Source organism: Epinephelus moara, chromosome 18, assembly GCF_006386435.1.
Source record: "Epinephelus moara isolate mb chromosome 18, YSFRI_EMoa_1.0, whole genome shotgun sequence".
Taxonomy (NCBI): domain Eukaryota; kingdom Metazoa; phylum Chordata; class Actinopteri; order Perciformes; family Serranidae; genus Epinephelus; species Epinephelus moara.
This window is the reverse complement of record NC_065523.1, coordinates 22,487,876-22,515,367: the sequence shown is the minus strand read 5'-3', so window position 1 is coordinate 22,515,367 and position 27,492 is coordinate 22,487,876. Positions and strand designations below refer to the sequence as shown.

The following is a 27,492-nucleotide window of genomic DNA, read 5'->3' as shown; positions in this document are numbered from 1 at the left end:
TTGGGTATTTACTTACATTAGAAGACCTTCTTTTGTTGTTTCTACAAGCTATACTTATACACGTCTCTGTATCATGATGTTGAATATTATTTCTGGCCAACAAAGTAACATTTCAATAAGCCTAACTATCAATATCTATTTTACACAATTCTACTTTTTTTGGCAGTTCAAAAACCCACAACATCACGTCTGTATGGCAATGAATTGTGGGTTATTAAATCAGTGAAGTCTGCTGAAGTCTGCACCCCTTCTCTGGAAGTCTGCAGAAAGTCTGTTTGAGGCCCCTTGTGGACTGGATGAATTGTGGGTTTGGACAGTCCTCAGCACTCCCGGACTTCCTGTAAAAGTGCCTGCATTCAAGTCCGGATATTTGGATTCAGCCGTAATTGATGTTGTGCGCTTAAAATCCAGCACACCTAAGTCCAAATCAAATGAGAGGAAAAGACAGCATTCTGTGTAAGACTGTTAAAGCATTAGCTAAGTAAACATTTAAAAGATACGAGTACAGCAGATACTGAAACTGCAGAGAGACACGCTGATAGATGCCTGATGCCCAGTCTTTGTTATTTAGTTTTTTCTGTCACTAACCCATGCGGAGTTAATAGGCTATCAAAGTGGAAACAAATCCATATAAATTAGGTGCACCCAAATTCAAAACAATTAGCATTAGCATTCGCCCCTTTCAATCTAACATGTAGTAAAGGCACCTTTGGCAACAGCCACAGTCTGTCAGATAGGTCTATTAACCTTTCACATTTGAGACAATCCATTTTCCCCCCGTTTCCCCTGTAAAACTGCACCAAGCTCTGTCAGACTGAGTGGGGAGCGTGAGTGAAAAGCAATTTTCACTGCAACAAATTCTCAATTGGACTGAGCTCTGGACTCTGACTCGGTCACTACTCCAGGATATTTTGAAGCCTTTAGTGTTATGGCTTTGTGTTTTGGTGTTTTGGTCTCACTGGAGATAAATCGACCAAGTTCATTTAAAGAATGCAGCAGTCTCACTGAGACATAGCTAGAGCTGTGGCTGTATTTTCAGTGTCTCCCATCTTAGAAGTGTATGTATCAATCAATCCTTTATTTGTCACATTGAATTACATGCAGAACAACTCCAGTGAAATGTGATCCCATCACCTCCTTTAACGTGTGCACTGTATCCTAGTCCATTCCCTTCTTACGATGATGGCTTCCGCTTTATATTTTTACAAGTTCCTGGGTGGTTCTGCTAATCCATGCTTTCTGGTTGTCACATGTAAAAGACACATGCATCTAACCTTTCTAACGATCAAGTTCAGCGTAATTTCACACTCATGGGTGTAATTATGTGCATGTGGAATACAATTGAAGCATGCAGATTTGAAAACTGAAGTGCAAAGAATAATGGACATGTAATCATGAAACTCAGATATTAAGTTGTCATGCTTAGCTGGGGGGGGCGAGGCACAGTCAGAGTGGGTAATTTGAACAGGGATGGAGAAAATCTTTCTACTCTCAACTGTAGAGGTGTGATGGGAATCAGCTGAACTTTTCTTGGCACCAACTTTTATCAGTTCCTCCTCTAAGTGTATTAGATGAGCTGGCTGATTGTCTCAGCATTGTTTGCAAGTCATTCCTGCACGCTACAATTTTACTGCACTTTACACAGTGTTGTACAGCAGGGTGACATATTTGCTTGCTGTGTTTAAGTATAGTACTGTGATGCAGTTGAAAGAGTACCAGTATAAAGCCACTCGATGTAGCAGTAGCACCCATACGCGCTGCACTTTATTTATTAGAGGAGGGGGATGACTTCTTTCTTTTATTTTTATTTATTTTCTTATCTTGATCCTTGAAGCTTTTTATAAATATTCACACCAAATATAGCCATTGGAGCTGTCACAGTCTGCGCTGCTCTGTCTTACCACACCCCCTGACGGGAGCTAATACAACCACTAACTTCTTTAGCAAAACCAAAGTCCTCCTTACAAATCAAATCATCATCACACAAGCTGTGCACTTCTGCAGAGTATGGGTACATGACAGCCCCCAGTCATATCACACAAAGCCAACTAATTTTAATAAGTCTGCACATCACACACACACACGCGCATCACAGTGCCCACACAGCTGGCATCAGCAACATGTGCATAATGACCGTATTCCCAAATAAGCTGGACACACAGTGGCAGCAGGGGCCGGCCAGAGTAATATTTCAATCAGCAGAGACAGAAGAATGAAGTAAAGATAATATTTAATACAGAATAGGAGTGTCTTTGGTGCTTGGACATCAGAGGGAGATATTTTGTGATCGAGGGACAACCCCCATCCCCCAAATCCCCCCATGGAGTCCAGACACTGGTGGTGGCTGCTGACTCTGAGGCTGATGGCTGCTGAGGCGGATGAGGCTGATGAATCCCAACTCATTCTCACTCCGACCCCATTAAATATTGACGTTTGGTCATGGACTTTCCATGTTCACATACGACGTAAAAGGTACCCTGGGCAGTTCTGCCTGTTACATGCATTGTCTTCTTTCAAAATACACTTCCGTATTCACAGGAAATTAAATGTTTACATTACAGACAGTCTCTTTCAAAATAAATGCACTATGTCGGTGCAACATCGTGGATTGGCAGTTTTTTTCCTTCAACACCAAACACATATAGTTGGGTTTAGGCAACAATAATACGTGAGTGGGTTCAGGAAAAACGAACAGGGTTTGACTCTAGAATCTTACAGGACGCAAACACTGCTCTCTTGGGTGAACGTTGGTATTTGTTGGACCCATAAACCATCCCTTCTGCCCGCCCCAGTCTGACTTTCACTGCCTTAACTTTCATCCTTGTCCTGCCACATATCCCTCTGACGCAACCAGCTGCGTATCATGCGGGCGTTAAAGGACGCCTTCTTGACTAAACAAGAGCTTCATTTGTTACTTGGCATGGCAGACATTATTCGGTTTTCAAAAGTTACCCTTTAATGTTTGAAAGTTAAAAGTTGAAAACAAAATCCTGGAGTTGAAAAAGCATTGGTTTTTCATTGTTGTCATGCATACAGGCGTGCAGAATTTAATGTTTTTATAGGATGTGGTTAGTATGAACAGTTTATTTCTGGTGAAATTTTAAAGGTTAAGGGTGTAAGATTTAGGGCAATTTAGTATCGTCTATATGCAGATTACAATCGGCTCAAATTCTCCTGGATACAATTCCTTCAGGAGGTTTTTATCGGGAGCAAAGTTATCCATGGAGGTCTTTTCCTCTCCATAACAAACAAACCAGAGGCCTGTACTACGAAGCCAGTTCAACTTAACCAGGATATCTTGTGGTTAAATGGTTTGACTAATTGTAACATTGGCTGTCTGGATAACTGGCACTGCACAGCTGGTTATCAGTTAGTTCAGTCAACTATCCAGCCACAAGCACGTTCACGTGAAAGAGGCTGGGGTGTTAATTATGAGCGACATCATCAAAACCATGAACGTGAAGGTATCCTTCGGCTATAAGTGACATTAGTATAGGGTATTTTTTGCTATTTAGTTGGATAATGACGTAACTACTCTGAATATGTCACATAAAACACTTAAAAGTAATGTCAGACTTTTTCTGCTACCAAAGAAAAGGGTAGAAAAGTAGCCTAGTTAATGACTGATGAAACATATGTTACATTTATAATAACGGGAGCCAATTAACAGTGTGTGGATTATTTTTTTGAATTGAAATTTATCTTTTTTTCCCAGTTCTCATGACACAGGTGTCTCGTGTTATTTTGAGCTGCAGTGATGAGTGAATCAGAGTGTAAAATAACACTATCACTGTGGACTAAAGTAAACTTTGCATACTTTCAAATGCTGCTAAAAGCATGTGTTTAGTGTTGTAAATGATCGCTGTGTTTGTTTGAAGCTCTGTTTTAAAACTGTAGAAATAGAGTCCTGGAACAATGAAGTGATTCTACTGACCTCGAACAATATATAGGCTATTCTTTTTTACGCGAGACTCCGGCCTCTTGACCATGGCTACTTTTTGCTTCAGTGTGATCTGAGCTAACCTGCATAAGTTATCACAGTGATTTATCCCAGTAAAAAGAGAACCAGCTTGGTAAGACTAAAAACCCAGAGTTAACCCTGTAGTTACCTCACTAACTCCAAAACCTGCTTCATACATGCCTCAGGTGCTTCAAATTGGTAAACACTGAATAAAGCAGTTTCACGTTACAAATCAGTGTTTCTTGAACGCTGTTCAGCATCAGAGACAGGCAGTCTTCCAATCACATGCTATTGTATGTTTACGTTTTTTCGCTGATAACTTAAGATCCAAATGTTCAGGAGGTTTTTACTGAAAGCCGAGGTCTCTCCCTCTTCAAAACAAATAGCCTGAGTGATTTAAACAGGTAAAAACACTGAATGAAGCAGTTTCACGCCACAAATCAGTGCTTTTCTGAAGCTGCTTATCACAGATGGATCAGATACTGTTGAAACATGGCGGTGCAACATGGCGATCTCCATAACAAAGACCCATTCCCTAAGTAGATAAACGGCTTATTCAAAAGAAAGGAAAACACATTGCAAACTTATTATGTTATATTCCATTTTTGCCAATATATCCCCTTAACCTTACACACTGGACCTTTAAATGAGACACGTAGGATACAGTGATGTTGATGAAATGTCACTATTTTAAGCTTAGGTGGAGTAATGTTTCCTGACAGCAGCATTTGTTGTTCATATTGTGTTCAAGGACCATCTCAAACATGAAAATCCAGTTTGTGTTTCTACAGTCTGTGGCAATAATTACTGGAATGATTTTGGAGATTTTAAAGAAAACATGCATGCAAAAACCTGCTGGTGGTTTTAGCGTCTCCAGTGCTTCCAGAATTATTTGACATGCCTCCCTTGTTCTGCACTCTTGCCTCCCCTCATAAATAATGAACTCCCTTTCACCCTATCATTTGACAAAATGTGCTGCACAGTCTTAAATTCTTAATTCTGTGTACACTGTGTCATAAATAAAGTGTCATTTCCCAGGTACAGACAGCTCACAAATGAGAACACAATATGAAAGCCTTGACAGCAGTCCCAGATGTTCACAGCGGATAAAATGCTGGGCACAGTAACCAAATTCTCTTCCATACAGGCTGCTATTTTTAGTCAAAAATAGGTGGACAAATTTTATGTTCTGTACCCAACTGAGGCCATCTGCACAAAAAGCCATAATTTTATACATTTACATCCAGGAGAGGGAAAGATGGATTTGTCAGGAGTAGGATGGGAGTTGAGGGTTCATGTGGATCACTGAAATTTTCTGGTGCATAAAAACTTGCCTTTCAGTTTCCAAAAATGCATCTGCTGTGGCATGTAGGGAAATCAGCAGGGTACATTGCAATAAAGTTACTGTGCATTAAAAGCGAGTTGATTTTATTACTTCGGGTAGTTCAGAGCACATAGATGAACCCGTATTTGAGAGACAAGCAGTGTCAGCTACTCATGTCCTCATGCAGATTCCATCTTTGGGAGAATCCATCATGATTACGAGTAATTGTGATTTATTTTGTTAGTGATGTTACAGAATGGATTTTTTTGGAATAATGTGTCTACAGTAAGCAGTGAGATGAGCTGGTTGTCCACTAATCAGAAGATCGGAGGTTCAATCCCAGGCTCCTCCAGCCAGCATGTGGAAGTATCCTTGGGCAAGATAGTGAACCCCAAATTGCTCCAGATGGCATCGGTGTGTGAGTGCAAGTGAATGTTTACTGAGCAGCTTGTGGCATCATGTATGGTAGCCTTAGCCACCAGTGTGTGAATGGGTGAATGTGACATGTAGTGTAGAAGCGCTTTCAGTGGTCAGAAGACTAGAAAAACGCCATACAAGGGTGGTCCATTTACAAAATGACAGGTGAATCTATGTAGGTGTATCTAATCCTGATTGTTATCTAACCAACAAAGACTGACCTCTCACAGACAGATGATTTTATAATATCTGTATTCATTCAGTTGCCAAAAAAGAGAAACTGCACACAACACACTTAATTAAAAATACCTTATCTGCAAGAACTTCAGGGTCTGTCATATCACAGAGACTACCTGTTTTGCATTGAAGATAAAGCATGAATTCATCAAACATTTTTTTTTTTTTTTTTTTTTTTTTTTTTTTTTACAAATGTAGCAATTAAATTACCCAACAAACAGAACTATTCAGACTATTCAGGCTTGTATCTTCAAGCACCTGCAAGTCTCTTATTTGCAAAATCATAAAAATGGCCTATGAGGTGGAAAGCAGCAATGGGATGCTTATGCATGAGTGGTTGAGGCCATGTTAATAATGTTATCATCTGAAGTGCTCTTGAGTATTTTCACCCAAGTAACCTGTGTGTGTGTGTGTTTGCATCTTATTTTGCAGAAATGTTCTTAAAACCTCTGCCACACAGGTATTGCTTTAAATTACCAACCACAGAATAATATAGCTACAATGCTCAATGCCTGATAAGCAGTGTAACACCACTGAAGGCTTGTGATTATTGTTGACAAGATTAATAAAACCTGCACAATCTGTTTCTTAAATTTGAAGGGGACATTTTTTTTCTCATAATTTCTGCAGAATGGTTCAGTGCATTGACTTTTACCTTGTGTGAAGTAACACAGAAATTAGTTAGCAGTTCACCTGTGCTCTGTCACAACAACACATACTCCGACCTAGTCACACATCGAAGTTTGGTCATGGACTTTCCACATCCAGATATGACCTGAAAGGTACCCTGGGTGCATTGGTTGCTGATGTTCTGGGACGCCGTGTCAAGTTCTGCCTGTTACATGCATTGTCTTCTTTCAAAATACACTTCTGTTTTCACAGGAAATATAACATTTACACAGTATCTAGTATGTTCAGTATGCATAGTATGTTTAGGCAACAAAAACACGTGGTTATGTTTGGGAAAAAAGAACAGCGTTTGGCTTTAGAATCTTACAGGACACAAACACCATTCTCCTGGGTGAAAGTCGGTGTTTGTTGGTATTTGTTGAACCCATCAAGACAAAAACTTTTGCTGTGTTTCCCACTGATGCTGCCGAGCACCATTAGACTGTAACGATGACCAGCTGTTATCATGCCGATGTTAAAAGATGGCTTTTTTCGTCAGTGTCTGACACCGCAAGTCACTGCCCAAGTGCCAGATTTCGACAGCTTCGGAGTGGTTGCTTCGAGTCGATCACAACAACTAGTTTGAACTCTTAGACATGGAAATTTTCATACCGTCCTTACAGTCCATGTCGTCCATCAGCACAAAGGCATCATACACATATTACAAAAGCACAGTGTGGTTGAACTAGCGGACATGTTTGAGGCTTGTTTTGCTGGTATCGTTTTGTTCTTCTAGCAACAGTGGCTTTTGCTCACACCTAACAAGATCCATTTTATAGATCACTTAGTCTCCTCTGTTTTTGCAGGTTCACTAGAGGGATGCAAGAGACATTGACCGAGCAACATTAAATCCAAATTGTGAAAGCAGAATGAAGATGCCTCTTCTTGGTTCTCATAACAGAGCCAATAAAGCCAATGTGTCAGTTTTGCCGTTTGTTGTTGGCAGAACCGACTCTGGGCTGCCAAGATCGTCTGTGTCTACCAGTCCCAGTGCTCAGGTTGCTCTAATTCATGTCTTTCTCAGATCCTCACAGTGCCCAGTGCTCAGAGCTTAATAACATTAGGGATTACTTAAAGGTCTGTATTAAATGTGGAGTGTTGTTGATCTACTTTGTGTGAGTTCTGTGTGCTGTCGATGAGAAGCTGACTGAAGGGACTTGGATCCATTTTATTCTGTGTACAGCTTTGTAATGATGGGAGCTGGGCTCATTGGCTTTAAGGTGTTTGTAGAATTTTTATTGCTCTTTTTTGGATCCTAATTAAAAGTGACGATTGGTCTCAGCGTGCAATCGATTGTGTGTTTCTGTGGATTTCTCAGTTTGCAGAGTTTCAGTTGGGTGTTTGCAAAAGCTATGTTTTGTCAGGGCGTCCCCACACACTACTACATATAGCAAAATGGTTCAGTAATGGGAATTTGGAAATATGCAGCCAGGTTCAGTTTGGTGTAAGGTGTCAAGATTGTTTTATGGCAAAAAAAAGTCCTCCTGCCATTGTCTTTGAAAGCTGTAATGGCCCATCGATCATATTTGTATAGTTATGTAATATGTTTGCTCAATCTCAGTGGAGCCCAGTAAAACCCTGCTGGGCTTTTACTGGCATTTGGGCTTTTTTCTTAAAAATCATGGTCTTGTTTCTTTCCAGATTTACTGCCGAAGCCCAGTTCTGGGAGAATATCTGTAAAAAGGCAGCTGTTGATCTAATGCCTCTTTAGATTTGGCTGGCAACATCAGGCACTCAGCAGACAGAAGTCATTTTTTGAGAGTATCTAACAGATGGAGACCAGGGACATCTGAAGGGTGAAGCAGTGGTGTGTTGTTTGAAAAACCAGCTTGTCATTTTCTGTTATCATGACATTAAAGAGGACATTTGCAGTTGGATGTTAAGGCTGCTGCAGAACTACTTGTCCAGGCGCCAGCAGTCAGTTTTAAAAATTGGTATGGTAATCCGTTGTGGTTCTCTGATCTTTTATTTCAGTAGAAGAATCTGTTACTTAAGTAAAAAGAATTAAAGTATTAGCATTAAAATATGGGCTACATACTCATTCAGGCCAATTTGAGAAATAACATATTCTATTATTGGATTCTGATTATTGATAACTTTAATACTGCAGTTGATAATAAGGGCTGGGATAATTGTCATTTATATGCTGCCGGGTGAGTTGTGCATCTCCCAGTGGGGACCAATAAAGTCTTATCATAAAGTATAATAACAAAACATAGTTATTCTTGTTAATTATATTTAGTGTTATTAAACTGAATCTTAAGTGAAGTCAGAAGTGCAATATTTACCTCTAAAATGTGGTGGAGTAGAGGTATGAAGTAGCCAAAAGTGGAAGTAGGAGATGCAAGTCTCTTTCCACAGCTGGTAATCCCTTTGCTCTATATCTGAGGGACATGCCCAACACTTAAGAGATTAAAGGGCAACTCCACTGATTTTGCATTTGGGGAGTACTCAAGCCCCCAGGAACTCAGCTCAGTCTTGCCTGTAGTTTTTTTCCGGTGGCCACTTGGGGTATTGCAATGAAATTCCCCTGTGACCCAAATGTATTTTCCCCATAGACCACCACTGTGAAAGAGACCTCTGTATAACTGTTGGCGGTGAACTTCCAGCTATAAACGTGGGCGATTATTACTCTTTGTATTGTAAATTTTTAAGCCATGGGGGTTTAAACTTTGTAAAACCAAAACCCTCGGAAGTAAGGATGCTTGCTATAAAGCAGATGCTGTATGGAAGTGCAAAAATTAAAGTGAAAACTTAATAAATGACATGGGTGTTGGCCTCCTCCAGTGTTGTCCCTTGTCTCTGATCATGTTTGTGATATTCCTGGACAGGCTCTCAAGGTGCAGCCGGGAGGAGAAAAGGGACCGGTTTAGTGACCTCAGAACTGCACCTCTGTTTTTTTACAGATGATGTGGTTCTGTTGGCTTCATCACACCTTGACCTCTGGCAGGCACTGGGGCGGTTTGCACTCAAGTGTGAAGTGGTCAGGATAAGAGTCAGCACCTCCAAGTCTGAGGCCCTGGTTCTCTGCCAGAAAACGATGGATTGCCCCATCTGGGTTGGGAGTGAGTTACTGCCCCAAGCGAGGGAGTTCAAGTATCTCGGGGTCTTGTTCACGAGTGAGGGTAGAATGGAGTGTGTGGCGCGGTGTCTGCAGTGATGCAGGTGCTGCACCGGACCGTCATGGTGGAAAGAGAGCTGAGCCGGAAGGCAAAGCTTTCGATTTACTAGTCCATCTACGTTCCAACCCTCACATATGAGCTATATGGGTAATGAAAGCATGAGGTCGTGTATAAACAGCTGAACTGAGTTCCCTCTGGGGGGTGGCCATGGGGTCCCCCAGGAGGAGCTGGAAAGCGTTGCTGGGGAGAGGGTGTCTGAAATACTTTGCTCAGCCTGCTGCCCCCTTGACCCGGCTTCGGATAAGTGAATGAAAATGGATGGATGAATGGATGGTTTTGCCTTGCATTTACTGGTTACTTGCTAACCTCTGCTCTCAAACGTAATTGCTTATCTAATCAATATATTAGCTGGGTTATAACTGGATTCACTGATATAACACTATGCGTGATTTTTCATAACTACTCCTTAACAGTTTTCTTCAGGGCATTTTCACTTCCTGAAGTCATTTAATTTATATGTGATAACTTATGATATTTATTTATCTGCATGTGCCAGCAGTGTAAAGCTTGCCAAGCCTAGCATCCATGTGCAGCAACCACATGACTTTATTTTGTGGCTTTAATTGTTCAGTGTGATAAAATTCTATCACAAAAGCTGACTTTAGTCCTGTTGACATAAGCTCAGAACAGTTGCTAGAATGAGCACAGATCATTTAAATGTATTATCTTTATTTGTATCAATTAATGTTACCTCTTTTGCAAAGCTGAGCGGCAGCACTGTATCCAGAATGAAGTTTGATCATTCACATGGCCCAGCTGGGCCACTGAGGCATGATGGGATGAACACTACTATTGTATTGTACTACTAACATTTTCTGGATGTATGCACCAGGCAAGGAATTCCCCTTGGAAAAAATAGGCGCCATTTGGAGTCAAGTACCTAGTTCTAATAATGAACCTATGGGAGTACTACAGCATTAAGAAGAAAATGAATATAGTGTTTTGTGGCTCCACTGGGAGCTGCGTGATATCTGATTAATTGCCTAAAGTAATGTCACTTGAGTTTGAAAATATAACAAATCTGTGAAGTTTGAAGGACGTGAGCCTGCCAGACATCTGTAGCCTCTGCTTGAGGCTAGTGGCTGGAGGCTGCATTAGCCATTACTAGCATAATACACTTGAATCTCTGACTGAACTGTTCTTAGTGGGTTATATGAGCAATGTAGGTGCAAGGTTTTGACATGAAAAAGAATGCATGGAATAACAACGATGGTTCTACTGCATCCATTTGATCTTTTTGCCCACTGTGAGTTGTTATGTTAAAGGAATGCAGTGCCAAATCAATGGAGTACTCCTTTAAGATTAAATTAAGTCTTCATAGTTTTACTGTTTTCTATGGTTTGGTTTTATCTTACTAACAAGGCTGCAGGCATTCCTAGTTTTAGGCCTGGATCAGTGGCGTAAAGAAGTTATGACGAGCCCTAGCGCACACTATTGTGCATGTATTGTCTTGACACAAATAGAGACTTGACATTAGACATTGGCACCATTTTTAAATTAGGAGCATTCTTTTTTTATAATTTTTCTCTGAATACAGGAATATATGCAAGGGCTCACTCACCCTATACGAGCCCCTCCACCCCACGAGCCCCAGTGCAACCACGCTGCCTGCACTGTTTATGTTTACGCCCCTGGCCTGGATCTTGGTTTCTACTCTCCGACTCTCCCCCTTTCCCTCTGAGAAGAGGTTTTATTCAAATACATAAAAAGCAAAAAACTGTCCAGCGCCAGGGTGCATCTACACTGGTGTGCACTGCTATTCTGTGTATTTATCTGTTGTGTGTGTTTGTTTTACTGGAATGCCGCTGCTGATCCAAGGTGACGGCTGAACTTCATTTGAAAGTGATTTGCATAAAAGCCTCTGTTTTAACAAGCACTCACCTTTAATACAAAAGCATCAGAAATTGATTTCTATCTAATGTTTGACAGCCTCGCACATATAACCCATTTTAGCACTGTTTGTCCAGAACAACACTGGCTGCAGGCAAACCTAACCAGTGTTCCAGTACAGCACACACAGGACAAAAAGGTGCCAGTAAAACACATTGACCTCTAGCCATCCTTTCTCAGCAGAGATGTACAGTTTACTGGTTCACACACAAACAGACAGAAGGGGGAGCTCAGGTCAGAAAGGCCTATTATCTGGTTACGTGCAATAACAACATTTTACTGCGCTTCAGAGTTCTTTATTTAGTCCTGCTGTTTGCTTTGCTAACATCTTTGGCACTCTCAGTTTTATTGCAAATATTGCACAGTTAAAACGGCTCTCTAAAAGCAGAGTCTAATGTCACGTTAAAGGCAAGTTAATCTGTTCAAACTTCTCCAGCCCAGTGAGCAGTGTATAATGTGCTCTATTGAGCAGAGCAATTACAGGCTGTGGGCTCAAAGAAAACTTTTGCCAGTGTAATTATAGAATTAAACAAGAGCAGGCAAAGTGTCAGTGTGAAATGTGTCGGGCTGGAAAAAAGTTTAGAGTGTGTGTGTTTGTGTGTATGTGTATGTGTTTTTGAGAAAGACAACTGCAATTCTTAGAAACCCCCTTTGTTGCGGATAAAATCTACGAAAGTGTCGGAGAAGGTGAGGAGGCTATAAACCCGAAAGACTTCCCTATACATCCTGTGAAATCACATCTTGTTCTATTCAGGGTCATGTAAGTGTTGTGTACTGCGAGTGACAGTCGGTGCCAGTTCCAATTTAAAAAGCGTAGTTGTTGAAAGTGTGTTATCAGATGTCAGGAGGTTGGCTGCTGTGTGGCAGATTACTCACAGGTGTTGTGCTTGTTGTGATTGCAGCAGGATATGTTACTTTCACGGCACTTGTCACTGATTATTACTGTAACAAAGAATGAGCTATGAAAGGGTACACACTGCCACCCAGTGTTGTAAATGGGAATGGTCCTCTCTGCCTTTTCTTCATGGATGAATGCTGACAAGGTTGGACTGAGTTGTGGTTGGGAAACAGCTGCCAGGACCACATCTTAGTATTCTGGTTACAATCTTTACCATCATTTTTTAGACTGTTTTCTTGACAAAGTAAAGGCCATTTACTGAAATGTGTTTGTAACCAGTTACTTGGCTAATCTACTCTTCTCAGCAGACACTATGAGCCATCATGCTGCAGCAGGTGAGGCAATTAATGATACCTTAGTCCCATTAATGTCTCCCCAGTGAGCCAGCATGTAATATATCAGGGGCTCTGGAGCCAGCACGCCTAGACTGAATATAGTCATAATTTAGTCATCATCAGTTATTAATTACACTGCCTTTCCTACTGCGTCAAGGTTTGCCCTGTGGGGTGAGGCTTATATTTTGAGTATGACATTTATTGTCATATTAGTGAGTCCTCACTATATCAGGTGTTGTAATATAACTACTACTACTACTAAAACGCAGAAATTAGTTTGCATTTTTGCACTTCCGGTTCCCTTGTCACTCAGTCAGTGGGTTTATTTAATCGTTTTTTGGTTAGATGCCTGAAATAAAGGCATGTAGGCAATAGAGAAATACCACAAGACATTAAGACATTCTCAAGTTTCGTTCTATCGTATAAACTACGTCAATAGATGCCCTTCTCGTGCATTTTGAAGCTTTGATGTGTCTTATAAAAGAAGGTTGCTAAGAAGTGGCTAAATGAGACTACAGAACATCATCCCACTGAACAAAGCTTTACTACCCCATTGTAGCTGGCAGTGTTTAAGTCATGCAACCATGGGTTAGTTTATAGCCTAGAAAGGAACTTTAACTGGGCTGGACAGCCACAAAAAAAGGTTCACAGGCTGAGATCAATGCAAAGGAAAAGGTCAATTTATTTAGATCATCCATGCACGAAAAGAAGGGTGCTAAAAGGGCAAAAAAAAAACAAAAAAACGAGATGAGAGATGCTTTGTCATGTTTTGTATTTTCTCTTTTTCAATTATGATTATTCTGTGTTAGTTGTGTTTTTTTGTAGATTTGTATATGTTCTGCTCTCATACATTGGTGTTTGAGGATGTTGTGATTAGTACAATACTCATTAGACAGGTCTTTGTGGTTTGGTAGTCAGGTCTCTGCCCCTCAGAGTTGATCTCATCGAATTAGTGGCACCAGCTGAATCTGTCTGTGTCTATATCTGCTCTGTGAGGCACTCATGTCCGTAGCACTGATGCTAGTCAAGGACTGAAACGTTTGCTGCTGTTTTTATTCACTTTTTATTCGTTTTTGCACTTTGAGCACCCTTCTGTTTTGTACACTGATGTTCTAAATACTTGTGCGGGTATCTCCTCTGCCGTCCTGTCTTGGTTGTCCATTGTACCGACTCACCCAAGATAAACTTTTTGTTTAGGCACAGTTTCACAGCTGCCCTAAGACTTTGTTTATAGCCTAACGTTAGCTTTTTCTGTTTGATGACTGCATTTATGCCTCAAAAATGATTAAAGTGGTGTTCATTTGTGAAAATTGTCTTTGTCAAGGGAACCAGGTGACACTAACTTCCAGGCCTGCCTACAAACAAAACGTCATCCCAGCACTCAGTGATGGCTGTATCTGATTTCTTCATTTTCACGGTTGTGCTATTGTGCATACTGCCTTACTGTCAAACTGTCATGATTCAGGTTTCCATCGAATTGTAACAAGTTTTAACCAGATTTCCACGAAATTGAACATGAGGTTATGTTTCACCATCTGCTACCGTTATGCAAATATTTGGATTTGAGTGCCTTGAGATAAGCAGTTTATGGCAGTATTTCTCCAGTTGGATCCATCAATGTGGGTGCAGCGAGATGATGTAATTAAAAGAGCGCCAAAAAGCTTAGACAGTGAAAAACCATGTAGAAATAATATGGGTTTTTGTTTGTTTCATGTATTCATTTGAGGAAAGTCTAAAAATCTAATGTTTCGTCTGCAGCTTCAGTTAAGTGGACAAAGTGACAAATCACATGCTTCATGTATGTCATGAGTGAGTCTGTTTTCGACTGCAGCTTCTCATATTTTGAGCAAATTGAAAATACCCATTAAAAACAGATAAATGGAAACATACTTATGACTTAGTGGGACACTTGAACAGAACAGAGCCACTGTTAATGTTATATGGAACATCTGTGCTGAGCAGATTGTCTACTAATCACAGGGTTAGTGGTTCGATCCCAGGCTTTCCCTGTCCTAATGTTGAAGTGTCCTTGGACAAGACACTCAACCCCAAGTTTCTCCCAATGGGCAGGCCAGTGCCTTTCATGGCAGCTCTTTTGCTGTGTGTTTGTCTGTGTGTGTGTGTGTGTGTGTGTATGTGTGTGTGAGAGAGAGAGAGGCAAATAGTAAAGCACTTTGTCCGTCAAGGTAGAAAGGTCCTGTGATAAGTGCAGTTCATTTCCCATTCCTATTATGACAAGTTAAATGGCTGCTATTTAAAAAAGGCTTACTGAGTCATTTCTGCTCCATGGCAACTGAGCTGAAACCATCAGTGATAGCCAGTAATACACTGCATTTATTATACTTCGAATTCAAACATCAGATATTTTTGAGATGATACTGACCTTTGGACATCACAATAAATTGGCAGACACTTCTGTGACAATTTGGCGTCCAGTGTCTTGCTCAAGGATACTTGACATGTAGACAGCAGGAGCCAGAGTTTCAACCACCAGTCATTCGCCAACCCCTCGACCATCTGAGCTAATGAATCACAAATTTCATGAATATTTTTATCGCTTGGCATTAGCGATGTCACTTTTGGTTAATTTAGCTTTTAATAGCCTGACAGCAGTTAAATGGTAAGTTGCTGGTTATTTTTTAAGAGGAAAAAAAGGCTGTAAGATTTCTTTCTCACCCTGCCGTTCAGTCCTAGCACGCACGCTCACTCACTATCTTTAGGTGTCACTGTCTGGGGCTGTCAGTTGAGTCATCTGCTGTTTTTCAGCTGACTCACAATGAACTAATAGCACAGTGACACAAATTCTCTGTCAGCCTATCATCTGCTCCTTATTTTAGATATGGCTCTTTTCCTGCCGTAGTTCTTTCTTACAGCTGTTGTGCGCGCCCTCCACCTCCCCATCACCACCTAGAGTTTACGGATTCATCAGCCTCATCTGCCTCAGCAGTCAGCAGTACGGATTCATCAGCCTCATCTGCCTCAGCAGTCAGCAGCCTCAGAGTCAGCAGCCACCACCACCAGGTCTGGACACCATTAGGGGAATACTATATCTTGCTGCTGCTTAGTTGTCCCTCGATCACAAAATATCTCCCTGTAGTATCCAAGCGCCAAAAACGTCTGTTAAATCGTACTCACTACAAATCATCTGTTAATCTGTACACTCACATTCGGTATTAAATATTATCGTTACTTCATAGTTCATAGTTCCCACTGCCCACACTCCAGTTTCTACAAGTTAGCTACAGTTATGGGCCGTTCTATATAGATCTTACCGCTATTAAGATGGTAGGAAAGACAGAAAGCTGTGCAAAATTATGCAGCGACACGTCATGACACGCCTCTTTGAGGCGGTTCTACCAGTAGCGGTCTTGTACGAACTCAGAGGACCACAAGTTTTGAAAGACTGACAAAAGCAAAGATGGCTGCGCCCTGTATTTACCGTAAGTGGCTGTGCTCTTTACTATTATTGTTACTGTTTTTCAGTTTGAGACGTGTTGTTTATCCGTTGGTGTTGGTGAAAGTAGCTAGCAGTGTTGCTAATAATAAAGGCTTACTACATTCAAGGTGAAGATCTTGGTACTCCGCAAAGATGGATGGAGGCATCCATCTTTGTTTACGTTTAGTGTGTAAATGGTACAAATGCAAACGGGGACGCATACCGCCAATTTAAAGAAGTTACAACATTTTACGACATCATCTTGAGTCTTACCGCTCGTAGCAACATAAATGGATCACACGGTTAGCCTTGGCCACTCTGCACTGCTCACCATCTGGATCACAGGAGCTAGCTAGTGGCGACACTCATCCAGGTGGTGGGACAGTTGCGGGAACAAGGTGGCCACCCTCAATTTTCCCCCCAAGCGGCCTTCAGCTGCAAAAATCCCTTTAACACTGTTAATTGTGCTAGTTTTGGGATTCAAAATTGAGCCACCTACTCATTGGAATGACCCGGGGTTGACTGGAGGGTGGGCACAATGTTTCCCCAGCAACGCTATTTGGTCGGGATGGTGTTACTAGTGGTAATTGTGGAATGAGCGTTGCCCGCTAGGCTAGCTTGCTTCCACCAGACCCATTTGGTGCAGTGCAGTAAACTGGAGGACCAGCAGACATAACTGGTCAAAAATTTTCTTGGCGGTTAATCGATTAACAATTAACAGTTGACCAATTCTAGTCCCAAAGTCATCAAAGGTATTTTCAAGTTTTTATTGTCATCAACATTTTCAAAAATCATATCATAAACAAAGATAGTAAAACAACAAACATTTCTATATGTTAAATACATTCTAAAATATGGCTGGAGGTTCCACAGAGCAGATACAGGATGCATAGGTGACCAAGCCTTTTGGACCATGCGTTCTAAGATGTCTCTATTAATTGCAAATTGCACACATCACAAAACCATTGATTTAGACATTACACTTGATCTATTGCAGATTTTATTTCTTCCTGGGGAATAACTGACAAAAATCTACAGGATAAGTTGTATACAGGTTCAGGCCGTCCTCTGTGCTGCACACCAACATCTGTGCCAATAAAGTCTGGGCAGCTTATGCCCTTGGGTGTCAGGAATCATTGTAATCAATACAGTGAGTCCCGTGAGATCAAAATAAAAAAAAAAGGTTCCTCCTGAGTTTGATAAGGGTCAACTAGAGGTTACTGATCACATTTTTCACAAGCAGTAGTGGGTAACACTACAGCATTTTGTGAAATGCAGTAGTTTGCTGTCTTGTCGGGAGTTAGATGAGAAGATTCGTATCAGTTTCAGTGCGATGTTCTTGGCCTAGCTGTGTACAAAGACTGGACGCAGAGGGAAGACAGATATCACAACTTTGTCATTGCAGCAGGGTTGGAGCGACACCACTAGGCACAGGGAGGACTCGCTTCACATCTACATCTTCTCATCAGAGAAGACAGAAATCAGTGACAGAAAACAAACAAGCATTTGTATTGAAACACTTTAGCTTCCGTGTAATGTTTTATAGGATGTACTGTAATTGCCAAATGTATTCCAGTAAGAAATCATTGCAATTTCTTCAAATATATCTGTTATTTAAATCCATTACATTTTCTAATCTTACCACCCAACTCTGAACATGAGAACGGGGTATAAAGGGATAAAGAGTCTAGTATGGTTTAAGGCCCCTAGACAGAACAACAGAGAAGCACTTTCTGAGTTCATGCCTGGTACATTAAAAATGATGTATAGTCCATCAAATGCTTTAAATGTGCTCCCCTTTGGTTTCTTGCTTGTCCCTGATGTGGATATATGGCATTTCTACTGATATCCTTTGTTCCTGAACATGTCTGATCTCTGTATTTCTACACGTGTTACACAAAAACATATTTCAGTGTTTGCAGTGATGCTGAGTTAAGTCCTCTTTGGATTTAGGCTACATTGCTCAATATTGCAGAGGCGCCTGAGACAGTACGGTCTATTTACTTCAGTCCACTTCATTTACTTCATATTGTGCTTTTATGGAAACTGTAAAAGGTCCATTAGGATAAATGAAAACACCATCAGGACCAGCTTCTCGCTATCTGTGAAGACAGTGGTGCATTACGTTTGCTGAGAGTAACCTGGATGGCCACACTCTTCTAATAGAATATGTCAAAGTATTGAAATCATTTAAAAGCTGTAAACAAACACAGTGGGATTGTAACAGAAGTTTGATCCTGATAAACAGTCGACGGAGGGCTAGTCACCTAAACCAAATGAGGTTAATTTTGTGTATGTATCCCTGTTTTTTTTTAAGTAACCCTAAGACTGCAGCCACACTGATCCTTCATTGTCTGTTTTTCAAAGGTTTTCAGTTCAGAATGTTGATAAGGACTGATGTGTCTCTGCCAGATTTGTATTAGTTTTGATTTTTTAAAAACTGTCAAAGATTTTTTCAGCTTTTTGACATTTTTAGTCTATGAAGCCTCAGTAGCAGCAGAAGGACTAAGGGCTCATACACATGCCATGTCTTTTACTACCTGGAAAACGCAAGGTCTTCACCAACTTTCAAGAGCGTGAAAGCAGGTGGCACCTGATGTTGCTATGCCTTGTTTTTTATGTATCAAAATATTGTTGGCCCTGTACTAAAATGATCAGCTTGTCTTTCTGTCACAGCTTGCATTCTGCTCCCCATCTCTCCCTCACCTGCTCTTGGTAAATTTCTATTCACCTGCACCCTGCTAGCCAGCCACGCCTCCCTCATCAAGGCAACTCCACTCACCTGTGCACGCAGCTGCTTCTCACCAGCACTTCCTGCATATAAGCAGCTGCTGCCTTTCCCTCAGTGCCAGATTGTTCTTCTACCACATGCAAGACTTTCCAGCACTTCTTACCTGCTTGCCTCTGACCTGTCTATGTCGTCTGTTTACTGTTAAACTCACCAGCCTTTTGTCCCTGACCACGAGTTTTGCCTCAGTGTATCTGGTTTCCATCTGCCTGTGACTGTGTGTTGTTTTCCTGCCACGACGTTTCAGTGTGAGTGTTTGTCAGTTGCCTGCTGCAGCTCAGAGACTATCTGGGACACACCTTGTGTGTGTGTGACCTCTATGTACCTACCTGTTGGCCCCTGAACCCAGAGAATGTGTGTGGGTTCTGAGCCCGAATAATGAACTATTACCTGAATACCTTCATCAGCTCAAGTTTCTGTTTATTCTGTGTTTAATTAAAGGTCATTACCAACTGTCACTGAGTGCTGCATTTGGGTTTAATCACACCTGTTAAACTTTAATATTCACCATAGACTGATAGTTAAGGAAGAAAGGAAAGGTATCTGCCAGATGTGATTGATTGCTCCTTGTCACATGACATGCAGTGCATGTTGCTGCATTCCGAAAGTAGATTTTGAGTACACATTGAATTCGACGGCGCAAAAAAATGCAGAATGTGTCTTCTTCTTTCGGCTGTTCCCTTTAGGGGTCGCCACAGCGAATCATCTGCCTCCATCTAACCCTATCCTCTGCATCCTCTTCTCTCACACCAACTGACTTCATGTCCTCTTTGGTCTTCCTCTCAGCCTCTTGCCTGGCAGTTCCAACCTCAGCATCCTTCTACCGATATATTCACTGTCCCTCCTCTGAACATGTCCGAACCATCTCAGTCTGGCCTCTCTGGCTTTATCTCCAAAACATCTAACATGAGCTGTCCCTCTGATGTACTCATTCCTGATCCTATCCATCCTCGTCACTCCCACAGAGAACCCCAACATCTTCATCTCTGCTACCTCCAGCTCTGTCTCTAAACCAAACAACATCTCTGGTCTCACCACCGTCTTGTACACCGCAGAATGTGTATGGCCCCTTAATGTTCCTTTTGTTGCCATTTATGTCCATGCTTTCTGAATAGACTGAACTAAAAATGCAGCATCAAACCGAATTACTATATGTAGCAACACTCTTAGTTGAATTTCTCTTTGTTCAGTGTCTGATCAGTGTGGCTGCCCTCAAAAGATATTTGGTTGTCACATGTTGAACAAAGTGTGTCTGAAAGAACTAGGACAGTCACTGCCTTATTCCATATTTGGGTAATTACACATTTTCACACGGTATGTGTTTTTTGATGTTGGCATTGTCATTTGAAAGACAAAACATTTAATATTTACAAGAAAACCACACATATTCCTAAACTGTTCACTCTTTCCCAATTAAAAAAAAAATAAAAGGAAAAAATGGGATGGGGCACCTGGCAGCTAGTATAAAAACAGGCAGGAAATGTTACCCGGTCAGTCCGCTTCATCTGAGCTGATAGAAGCTGGTCCTGCACCCTGCCTTCTTGCTTCTTCTTTGAGCGTCCTGATTGAAAGGTGTCAAAACTCCCAAAGACAAGATGCATCAACAGTTGTGCCATCAGCCATGAGCGTACCTCCCTGGTCTCCACGAAGGTACTTCCCATCAGAGGCCTTGATGGCGACACGTCCGTGTTCCAGGAACTCAAGGAAAAAGTCCTCTGGCTTTTCTCCATCTGAGCACACTAGACCACTGCTAGAGACGTACCAGAACTTTCCATTCACACCTGCAGAGTGACATCAGATACATGTTTAAATTAGCAAACAATTCAGTTTATGCTAAAATAATCAATTGCACGTGCACACATGGAAACTGACTTTTTACATTGTAGGCGCCATCATTAAAGATCAATGAGAAAATGTCATAGACGGATCGATTTGCGTTCAGAGTGTTGGAGTTCTTGTGGTGGCACACAAAGCCATTCTCCCCACAAAGGATCAGCATGGGGCGATTGATGAGTTTCATCAGGAATAATTCATCATCACCTGCAATGGAGGACAAATACTGTTCATCTCTTTGCATGGGTCAAAAAAAGCTATACATGTGGACACAGCGTTAAATCCCAAGTGGCTTGCCTGAAAGCACTCACCCACTGTATCGCTGACTGCCGAGAGCTGCCCATTTTTCTTTGTACACACATACTTTCCATTACTTGCTTTGAGTGCCACCCTATGTCCTCGCCACTCAATGTCAAACATTGTGTTGACCTCTCTGGGAAAAAAAAAAAACATGAAAAAGTTAGGGAAATGTATTTGACAACATAAAAGAAAGGTCCTTAGCTGTAAGAGCTACTTACACTTCTGTGGCAGTGGACTGGATCTCTCCATGAGTCACTAGAGTCCAATAGGATCCACCGTTGGTCCTGAACATAGACTTTTTGCTCTCTTTATCAATCTCCATCTGGAAGGTCTCCATGTCTGTCTCCACATCCTGATTGGCTGAAATACTCACTCCTGGTAAATAATAGAAGAAAAGACCGTAATTATGCACTCGCTCCATTGAAATTATGGATGAAAGTGTTGCATCCACTCTTGAATGCCATTTGCCTCCTCTTGAATGTCATTTACTCTCTCAGGCACTGCCAGAAAGATGCCTGTGCATAATACAGCATTAATCCATTCTCTGTTGTTGCAACACATAACACAATGTGCTGTCTACAATGACTCATCCAAAGCTTCTGTCTCCTCATATAGGATGCAGGTGTTTGAAAGGTCACAACGTTTTATGAGTCTAATTAATAAAATGTCTCAATGCTATAAACGTCATTAAGTCACATCTATTCATTTATTCAGCCTTAAATATTATAGCTGTTGATTTTGTGCAATGCTACTTCTGGGTTTTGGTGACATAAGGGTCGAATTGGTTACCCACTCTAGATGTCATCACCTGAAGGTGCCATAATTTGCCACACACAAATATATGGTGCTTGGTGTTGCTTCAAGGCTCCTACTGTGCAAATGAGCCTCTCATAATGCAAGGGCATGTCACTAGCAAATGCTAACATATTTAATGATGTATTGACCCAGTTCTCACAGTTACCTCCATGGATTTATGGCATTTGCCCTAATCGTATTTATTACATCATGCTTTACTGAAACTAACAAGCCAGCAGTCCATTCTTACCTTTCACAGTAAAAGCCCTAGACATATACACTGCATCACTGTTTACCAGAGGAAACTTATTCACATGTTGAGGCTGTGGTGATGAGTTGTTCAAAATATTAGAATCATTTTGCTTCTAATTTTGCTCTGGCCTCTTCTTTAAGTTTGTATCCAGCGTAATACCTTTGTGATGGCCGTGCCCACAGACACACAAAAGGTTGAATGATTCCCATGTTCACTCACATCATTACCACATGTTCAGTTACCTTTAATTTGCAGTCACTTAAAATGCACACCAGCATGTTTAATTTAAAATTTATTTGCACTTTGACAACATAGTGTTTTTTAGAAGCGCACATTTAGTTTACATTGTTTTGTCATTTTGCCATTTGCTTTTGAGTTACCTGATGTCACTTCCTGGTTGGGGTTGGGCAAAAGATGGGGCAGAGGGCGGAGCCTGGTGTTTATGCAGAAGGCCATCCCATGGACTGAACTAATGGTGCGTTCGTTTTGTACTCTGAGGTCGGAAGTCGGAAGTGGAAATGACGTCACCTGCGAGTCGACAACAGTTTTTGCATTCTAGTTGACAACGGTGGACAAGTCGGAAAAAAACATGGACGCCCGCAAGAAAGCCTTTGTTGCCCTTGCACTTTCGGAGTATAGACAGCTTCATAACAACAGTCTATGTGGTATTTTGCACATACAGACAGCGTAGCAACATGCTACATGCAAAAATCTTGAGCCATACATGTAGCCATCTTGAATTCGAAAGTCGGGGTTGATGCAGTTGCTCCTAGTTTCCAAGCTGGAAATCTGATCTCAGGGTGCGTTCAAGTTTAAACTTCCAACTGTGAACTGGGAATTTCCGACCTCCGAGTACAAAACGAACGCACCATAAGAGCTATAACCTAACTATAACTCAAATTCTGTCATCTCTAGCCAGGTGTTTTGTAAATTTTTTTTAAATATACCCACCTTTTTTTAACTTTAAACCTGTCTTTTTGTGCTCCACAGCAACCTTAGTATTTAAATGAAATGTACTGAAACAAATAAATATGTGAGAAAAAGGCAATATATTATTTTGGCCGGTAAAAAATATGCTTGGCTGAGTTTCAAACACATTTTAAGATTCCAGTGTTTGCCAATTAATTGTTTAGTGAAAAATAGGTTTGGTTTTCCAATACAGGATGCACTCACCCCTCTCTATTAAGACGGATAAATGCATCCTTACAACGATGACTTCAGTTAGACTTGAGGATAAAAAGTCATGTTTTCAGTCTTCATAGAAAATCTGAGTCTTTGGTCAGGTTGGTTTGAAAAAGTGGATTATACAGCAGCATTGGTTTTAGATGTGGATGTTTTAAAACCATGTCATTATTGAAATCTATTTCACCCATAAAGTTTATGTGAGTTGGGTGCTGATTGCTGAGAGGATCACTTGAAACAATTAGCCTACTTTGTAGCCATCTTTGAGGTGTGGAGCTTCCGTGCCTCATTCTGTGAACATTTGCACTGCAGCACATTTCATGTGATCAACTCATGTGATTTGTTTTGCAAACAACAGAAAGTGTGTAAGAATAGTTAAATTGAATGCAGACTAACATAAAAAAAAATAGTTTAATATTGTGCCATCTTTAGTCATTATGCGCCTTGTTCTGTAAACCTGAGTGCCTCACTTGCAGTGTTATACACTTAATCCACATGTATTAACTCTGTCTGGTGGGGTGCGTTAGGTGCTGGAGAATACACAGACACATATAACTGAACTGTGTCTGCTGTAGTTCAAATTAGATGCCACCGAAATATCCTTCAACCTTTCTCTTAAGCCTGTTACAACCCTAATCCCCCACAGTCACCCCTCCACCCTTCCTGTTCATTCGCTTGCTGTAATTCCCTGAGTGGTGAAATGCAAATCTGCACTGCAGGGCCCACTAAGCAGCTTTCAGTGCCTTGTTCCTTAGAAAACGTGGAACTGCCACAAGGCCAAACACTACAGTTAAAAATTTAATTCTGTGCCCTATATTATGAGAATAGAGTGCAAGGTTGTTGAAATATTATTCATGCATATGCATAATGACTGCAGTCTAAAGTTAGTTTGAGAATCTAGTTCCCAAGATATGCTATAGTATTGCATGTGCATTGTGCAGCTAGTTTTTAATAAGACTGTTAGTTGCTTTGATTGAATTTTAAAGCTTTAAAAAGCTGTGACAGAACACAGTTTGCTCCCCTGTCTGCCCACATCGTTGGCTTGAATAATTATACATGACGGAGCAGATTACATCATGCAGGCTGACAAGACACCTCGTAACTAACTCATCTGTCTGGTAAGCCCCGGCTGTAACTCTGTGTTGCTGCCATCTCACTGCCACACTGGCAGATCATAGATCCACATAATTTGGAGAACTTTGCTCGATGGATGAGAGTAAAGAGCGAGTAGCTGCAAGGCTTAAAGGCCACTGATGGTAATTGACGCCCATGGGGCATAGATCTGCCCTGAAGTCATTTGCACACTGCTTAATCTTCAATGGACACACAGTGGAAATGACAAAGCCCATTACCACAATTACCTCCACAGTATGGCTGACAACCATTCTGGATCTAACGTGTAGACAAGACAGGCAGGGCTTTCTCTCATTAGCTGGTAAACGTTGCTGATTTGCTTTTTTGGTTACTGCAACGTAACTGTAAAGATTCAGTTAAACAAATCCAGGCTGTCTCAAGTCATCAAGAATCCCTCATTACTGTAGTGTGATATTTGAAAGCACTTTATGCTTTACACACCCAACAGTGGTATTGCTTTGCTCATGACTTTACTGTATTCTCAGCTGACAAAAGGCACACTGTGTACTCTACTGTGCTATGTGTTAAGCTGTTTTACTGTACCTACGCTAAGGCTAGACTCTTAGCTAACCTCAATACCCAAACCTGCAAAATGTGACAGTCTGTGTGGTCGTAATGGTTCCGTTTTCTCGTACCTTTGCAAAACTCTACTTAAGATTAAATTCAGAAAAGAGGGGAAATTGTAAACAGAAAGGAGACGGAAAGAAGAACCAAACCTGAGAGGACCTGGAAGATGACTACTGCATTTAACTACAGACAGTGAAGATAAACTGTAACCAGAGTGTTATGAAAAAAACAAACATTTAGGTTAGGTTTGTAGGGAGTACACTCTACTCTCAAAAATATAGTGCACTGCTCGCTTAAGGATCTGAAAATGGTCTCACCTATCGTCTCAGGTGCTAACAATGGTAAAAAAAACTTACCATAGCTGCGTAGTTATCACAGTAGGGAAAATTGCTGTGTCTCTCAGTCTGTCAAGAATTTCCTTATTTCCTCTTTCTCGAAATTTAAACTCAGCATGGAGCCTCTGAGCGGAGTGCTAGCTATGTTTGTGACCATGAAGTCGCTTTTACCATGTCTTATTTTGAATAGATTCAAGATTCTTCAGGATGTACAGTATTTGCAAACAATCAAATTTCATCCTTGAACTTCAATGACTTTCAAAAATGAAAATCATTTCCACTTTAATGTTCCCCAATGCTTAGTACTGGATTGAGAGCATAATGCTGTAAGTGCAGCACTTCAATCTACTTTCCTTAGGAAACTATTCAATTTTAGATGATGTGCTTTTTTTCTCCCCAATACTGCATCATAGGCTGATTACCTTGCTTGACTGAGACAAATCTTTTATTGGCTGCTTGAAAAACTACTTGTGGATGACTCTCCTCGAGATCAAACAGCTCATCTTTTCCGGGCTTGGAGCATCGGCCAGATCTCAGAGTCCCTGTGGGACCCACTGGGGTCAGATATTTTCCATCACAGTCCTTGAAGGCCAGCTTGCCAGATTTCAGCTCCAGCGTAAAGCTTGTAGTGTTGTTGTTCTCCTTCACCAGTTTGCCATCATTGCTGAGGAAACGGCTGTCACAGGTCTTCAGGCTGTACTTGCCGTCGAGATATACCAAGGTAACCAAGGAGTCCACTCCCCAGGGAATGTTGCTGTCCACCGAGATCTCTCCATCTGAAGCAGACAGATGGGCATAGCGCTTACGTGCCACACTGAGCAGGCTGGCCTGTGGATGTAAAGCCAAATGGACGGCCCACAGCTCTTGCTCCCCGATGGCTTGGGCAAAGCAGGACAGGTAGTCAGCCGAGCCCCCAAAGTAACGCTGGTAGGGCTCTGATTGCAGTGCCCAGCGACCATCAGACTGAGGCACAATAAGGAAACGGCAGTCAGGGTCAGGCTTCTCTGCCCCACATGTGATCTTGCCATCTTTGTCAGAGGCCAGATAGCGTCCCAGGTGGCTGCGGAGGAACACTACTTGGCTATCTTGCTCGTCCTGCTCTAAGGTCCAGATCTGTTTCTTCTTCATGCTGATACCTGAGGCGTTCACCTTGAAGCCAAAGGCCTCGGCCGTCAGGTAGCGATTCTCATGGTTGATGAGGCCAAACTGCAGCTTCAGGGCCCTGTTAGTTCCGTTTGTGGGCATACTTCAACAGGCCACACGGTAAGCTTGCAAATAAAGATGTTAGGACAAATAAGGGAGAGGGTAATGAGGGAAAGCAGGCATGAAACTGAGAAGCAAAAATAAAATGCTTGATTTCTTCCCTCTTCTGTCTCTCAAGCCGTAAATTAGCTCCACTTATCTCCCTTGATGGATTGTTTAGTGTTCCTTCCTTCTCCCGTCACTTTCTCTCCTTCCCCAGAGGGCTTGCACAGGCACTTGCTCTCTGTTCCTTAATGAGTTAGGATTAAAATCAGCAGGACACAGCACCTCAATCCAACAAGCCGCTGACGTCACATCCCAGTGCACCAACCGCGAACCTCCCCTCCTCCCTCTCCTTCTCCAGTACACACTGAGCGCAGATCCATTCTCTATCTCTTCCATATCTTCCTGTTACTCTCATCTCTTCCTTTTCTCCTCCACACTTGTCTTCCTTCACTGTAACTCACACTTGCTCACTCATCTGTCAAACTGACTCCCCATTGGTTGTTACTCTCACATTTAGGTCCATTTACTAGTAGTCCAGCTATCAAGCCTGAGGATTATCCCAGCTTTGATCTGCTGGCGAGCCACAACCTAATTGGAAAATGTCCAGAGAGTAAAGGTGCTTTAGGTTGCTCCCCACTGCTTCTCCTTCTCTTTCGGGTCCCTTTTCAAACAGATTAAGTAAGTTTTCATGGGTCAGTTTGTATAAAT

At 41.5% G+C, this 27,492-nt stretch overlaps 1 protein-coding gene across 1 annotated transcript; it reads right to left on the bottom strand.

Annotated features, from left to right (window-relative positions):
- Positions 1-17,839: 17,839 nt before the first annotated feature.
- On the bottom strand, positions 17,840-27,028 carry fscn2a (fascin actin-bundling protein 2a, retinal). The gene is made up of 5 exons (XM_050070117.1): positions 25,959-27,028; positions 21,489-21,645; positions 21,282-21,403; positions 21,010-21,177; positions 17,840-20,918 (listed from the first exon to the last, which is right to left on the bottom strand). The coding sequence occupies exons 1-5, from the start codon at positions 26,779-26,781 to the stop codon at positions 20,713-20,715; spliced, it is 1,476 nt and encodes a 491-aa protein (XP_049926074.1). The 5' UTR covers positions 26,782-27,028; the 3' UTR covers positions 17,840-20,712.
- Between the last annotated feature and the right edge of the window lie 464 nt (positions 27,029-27,492).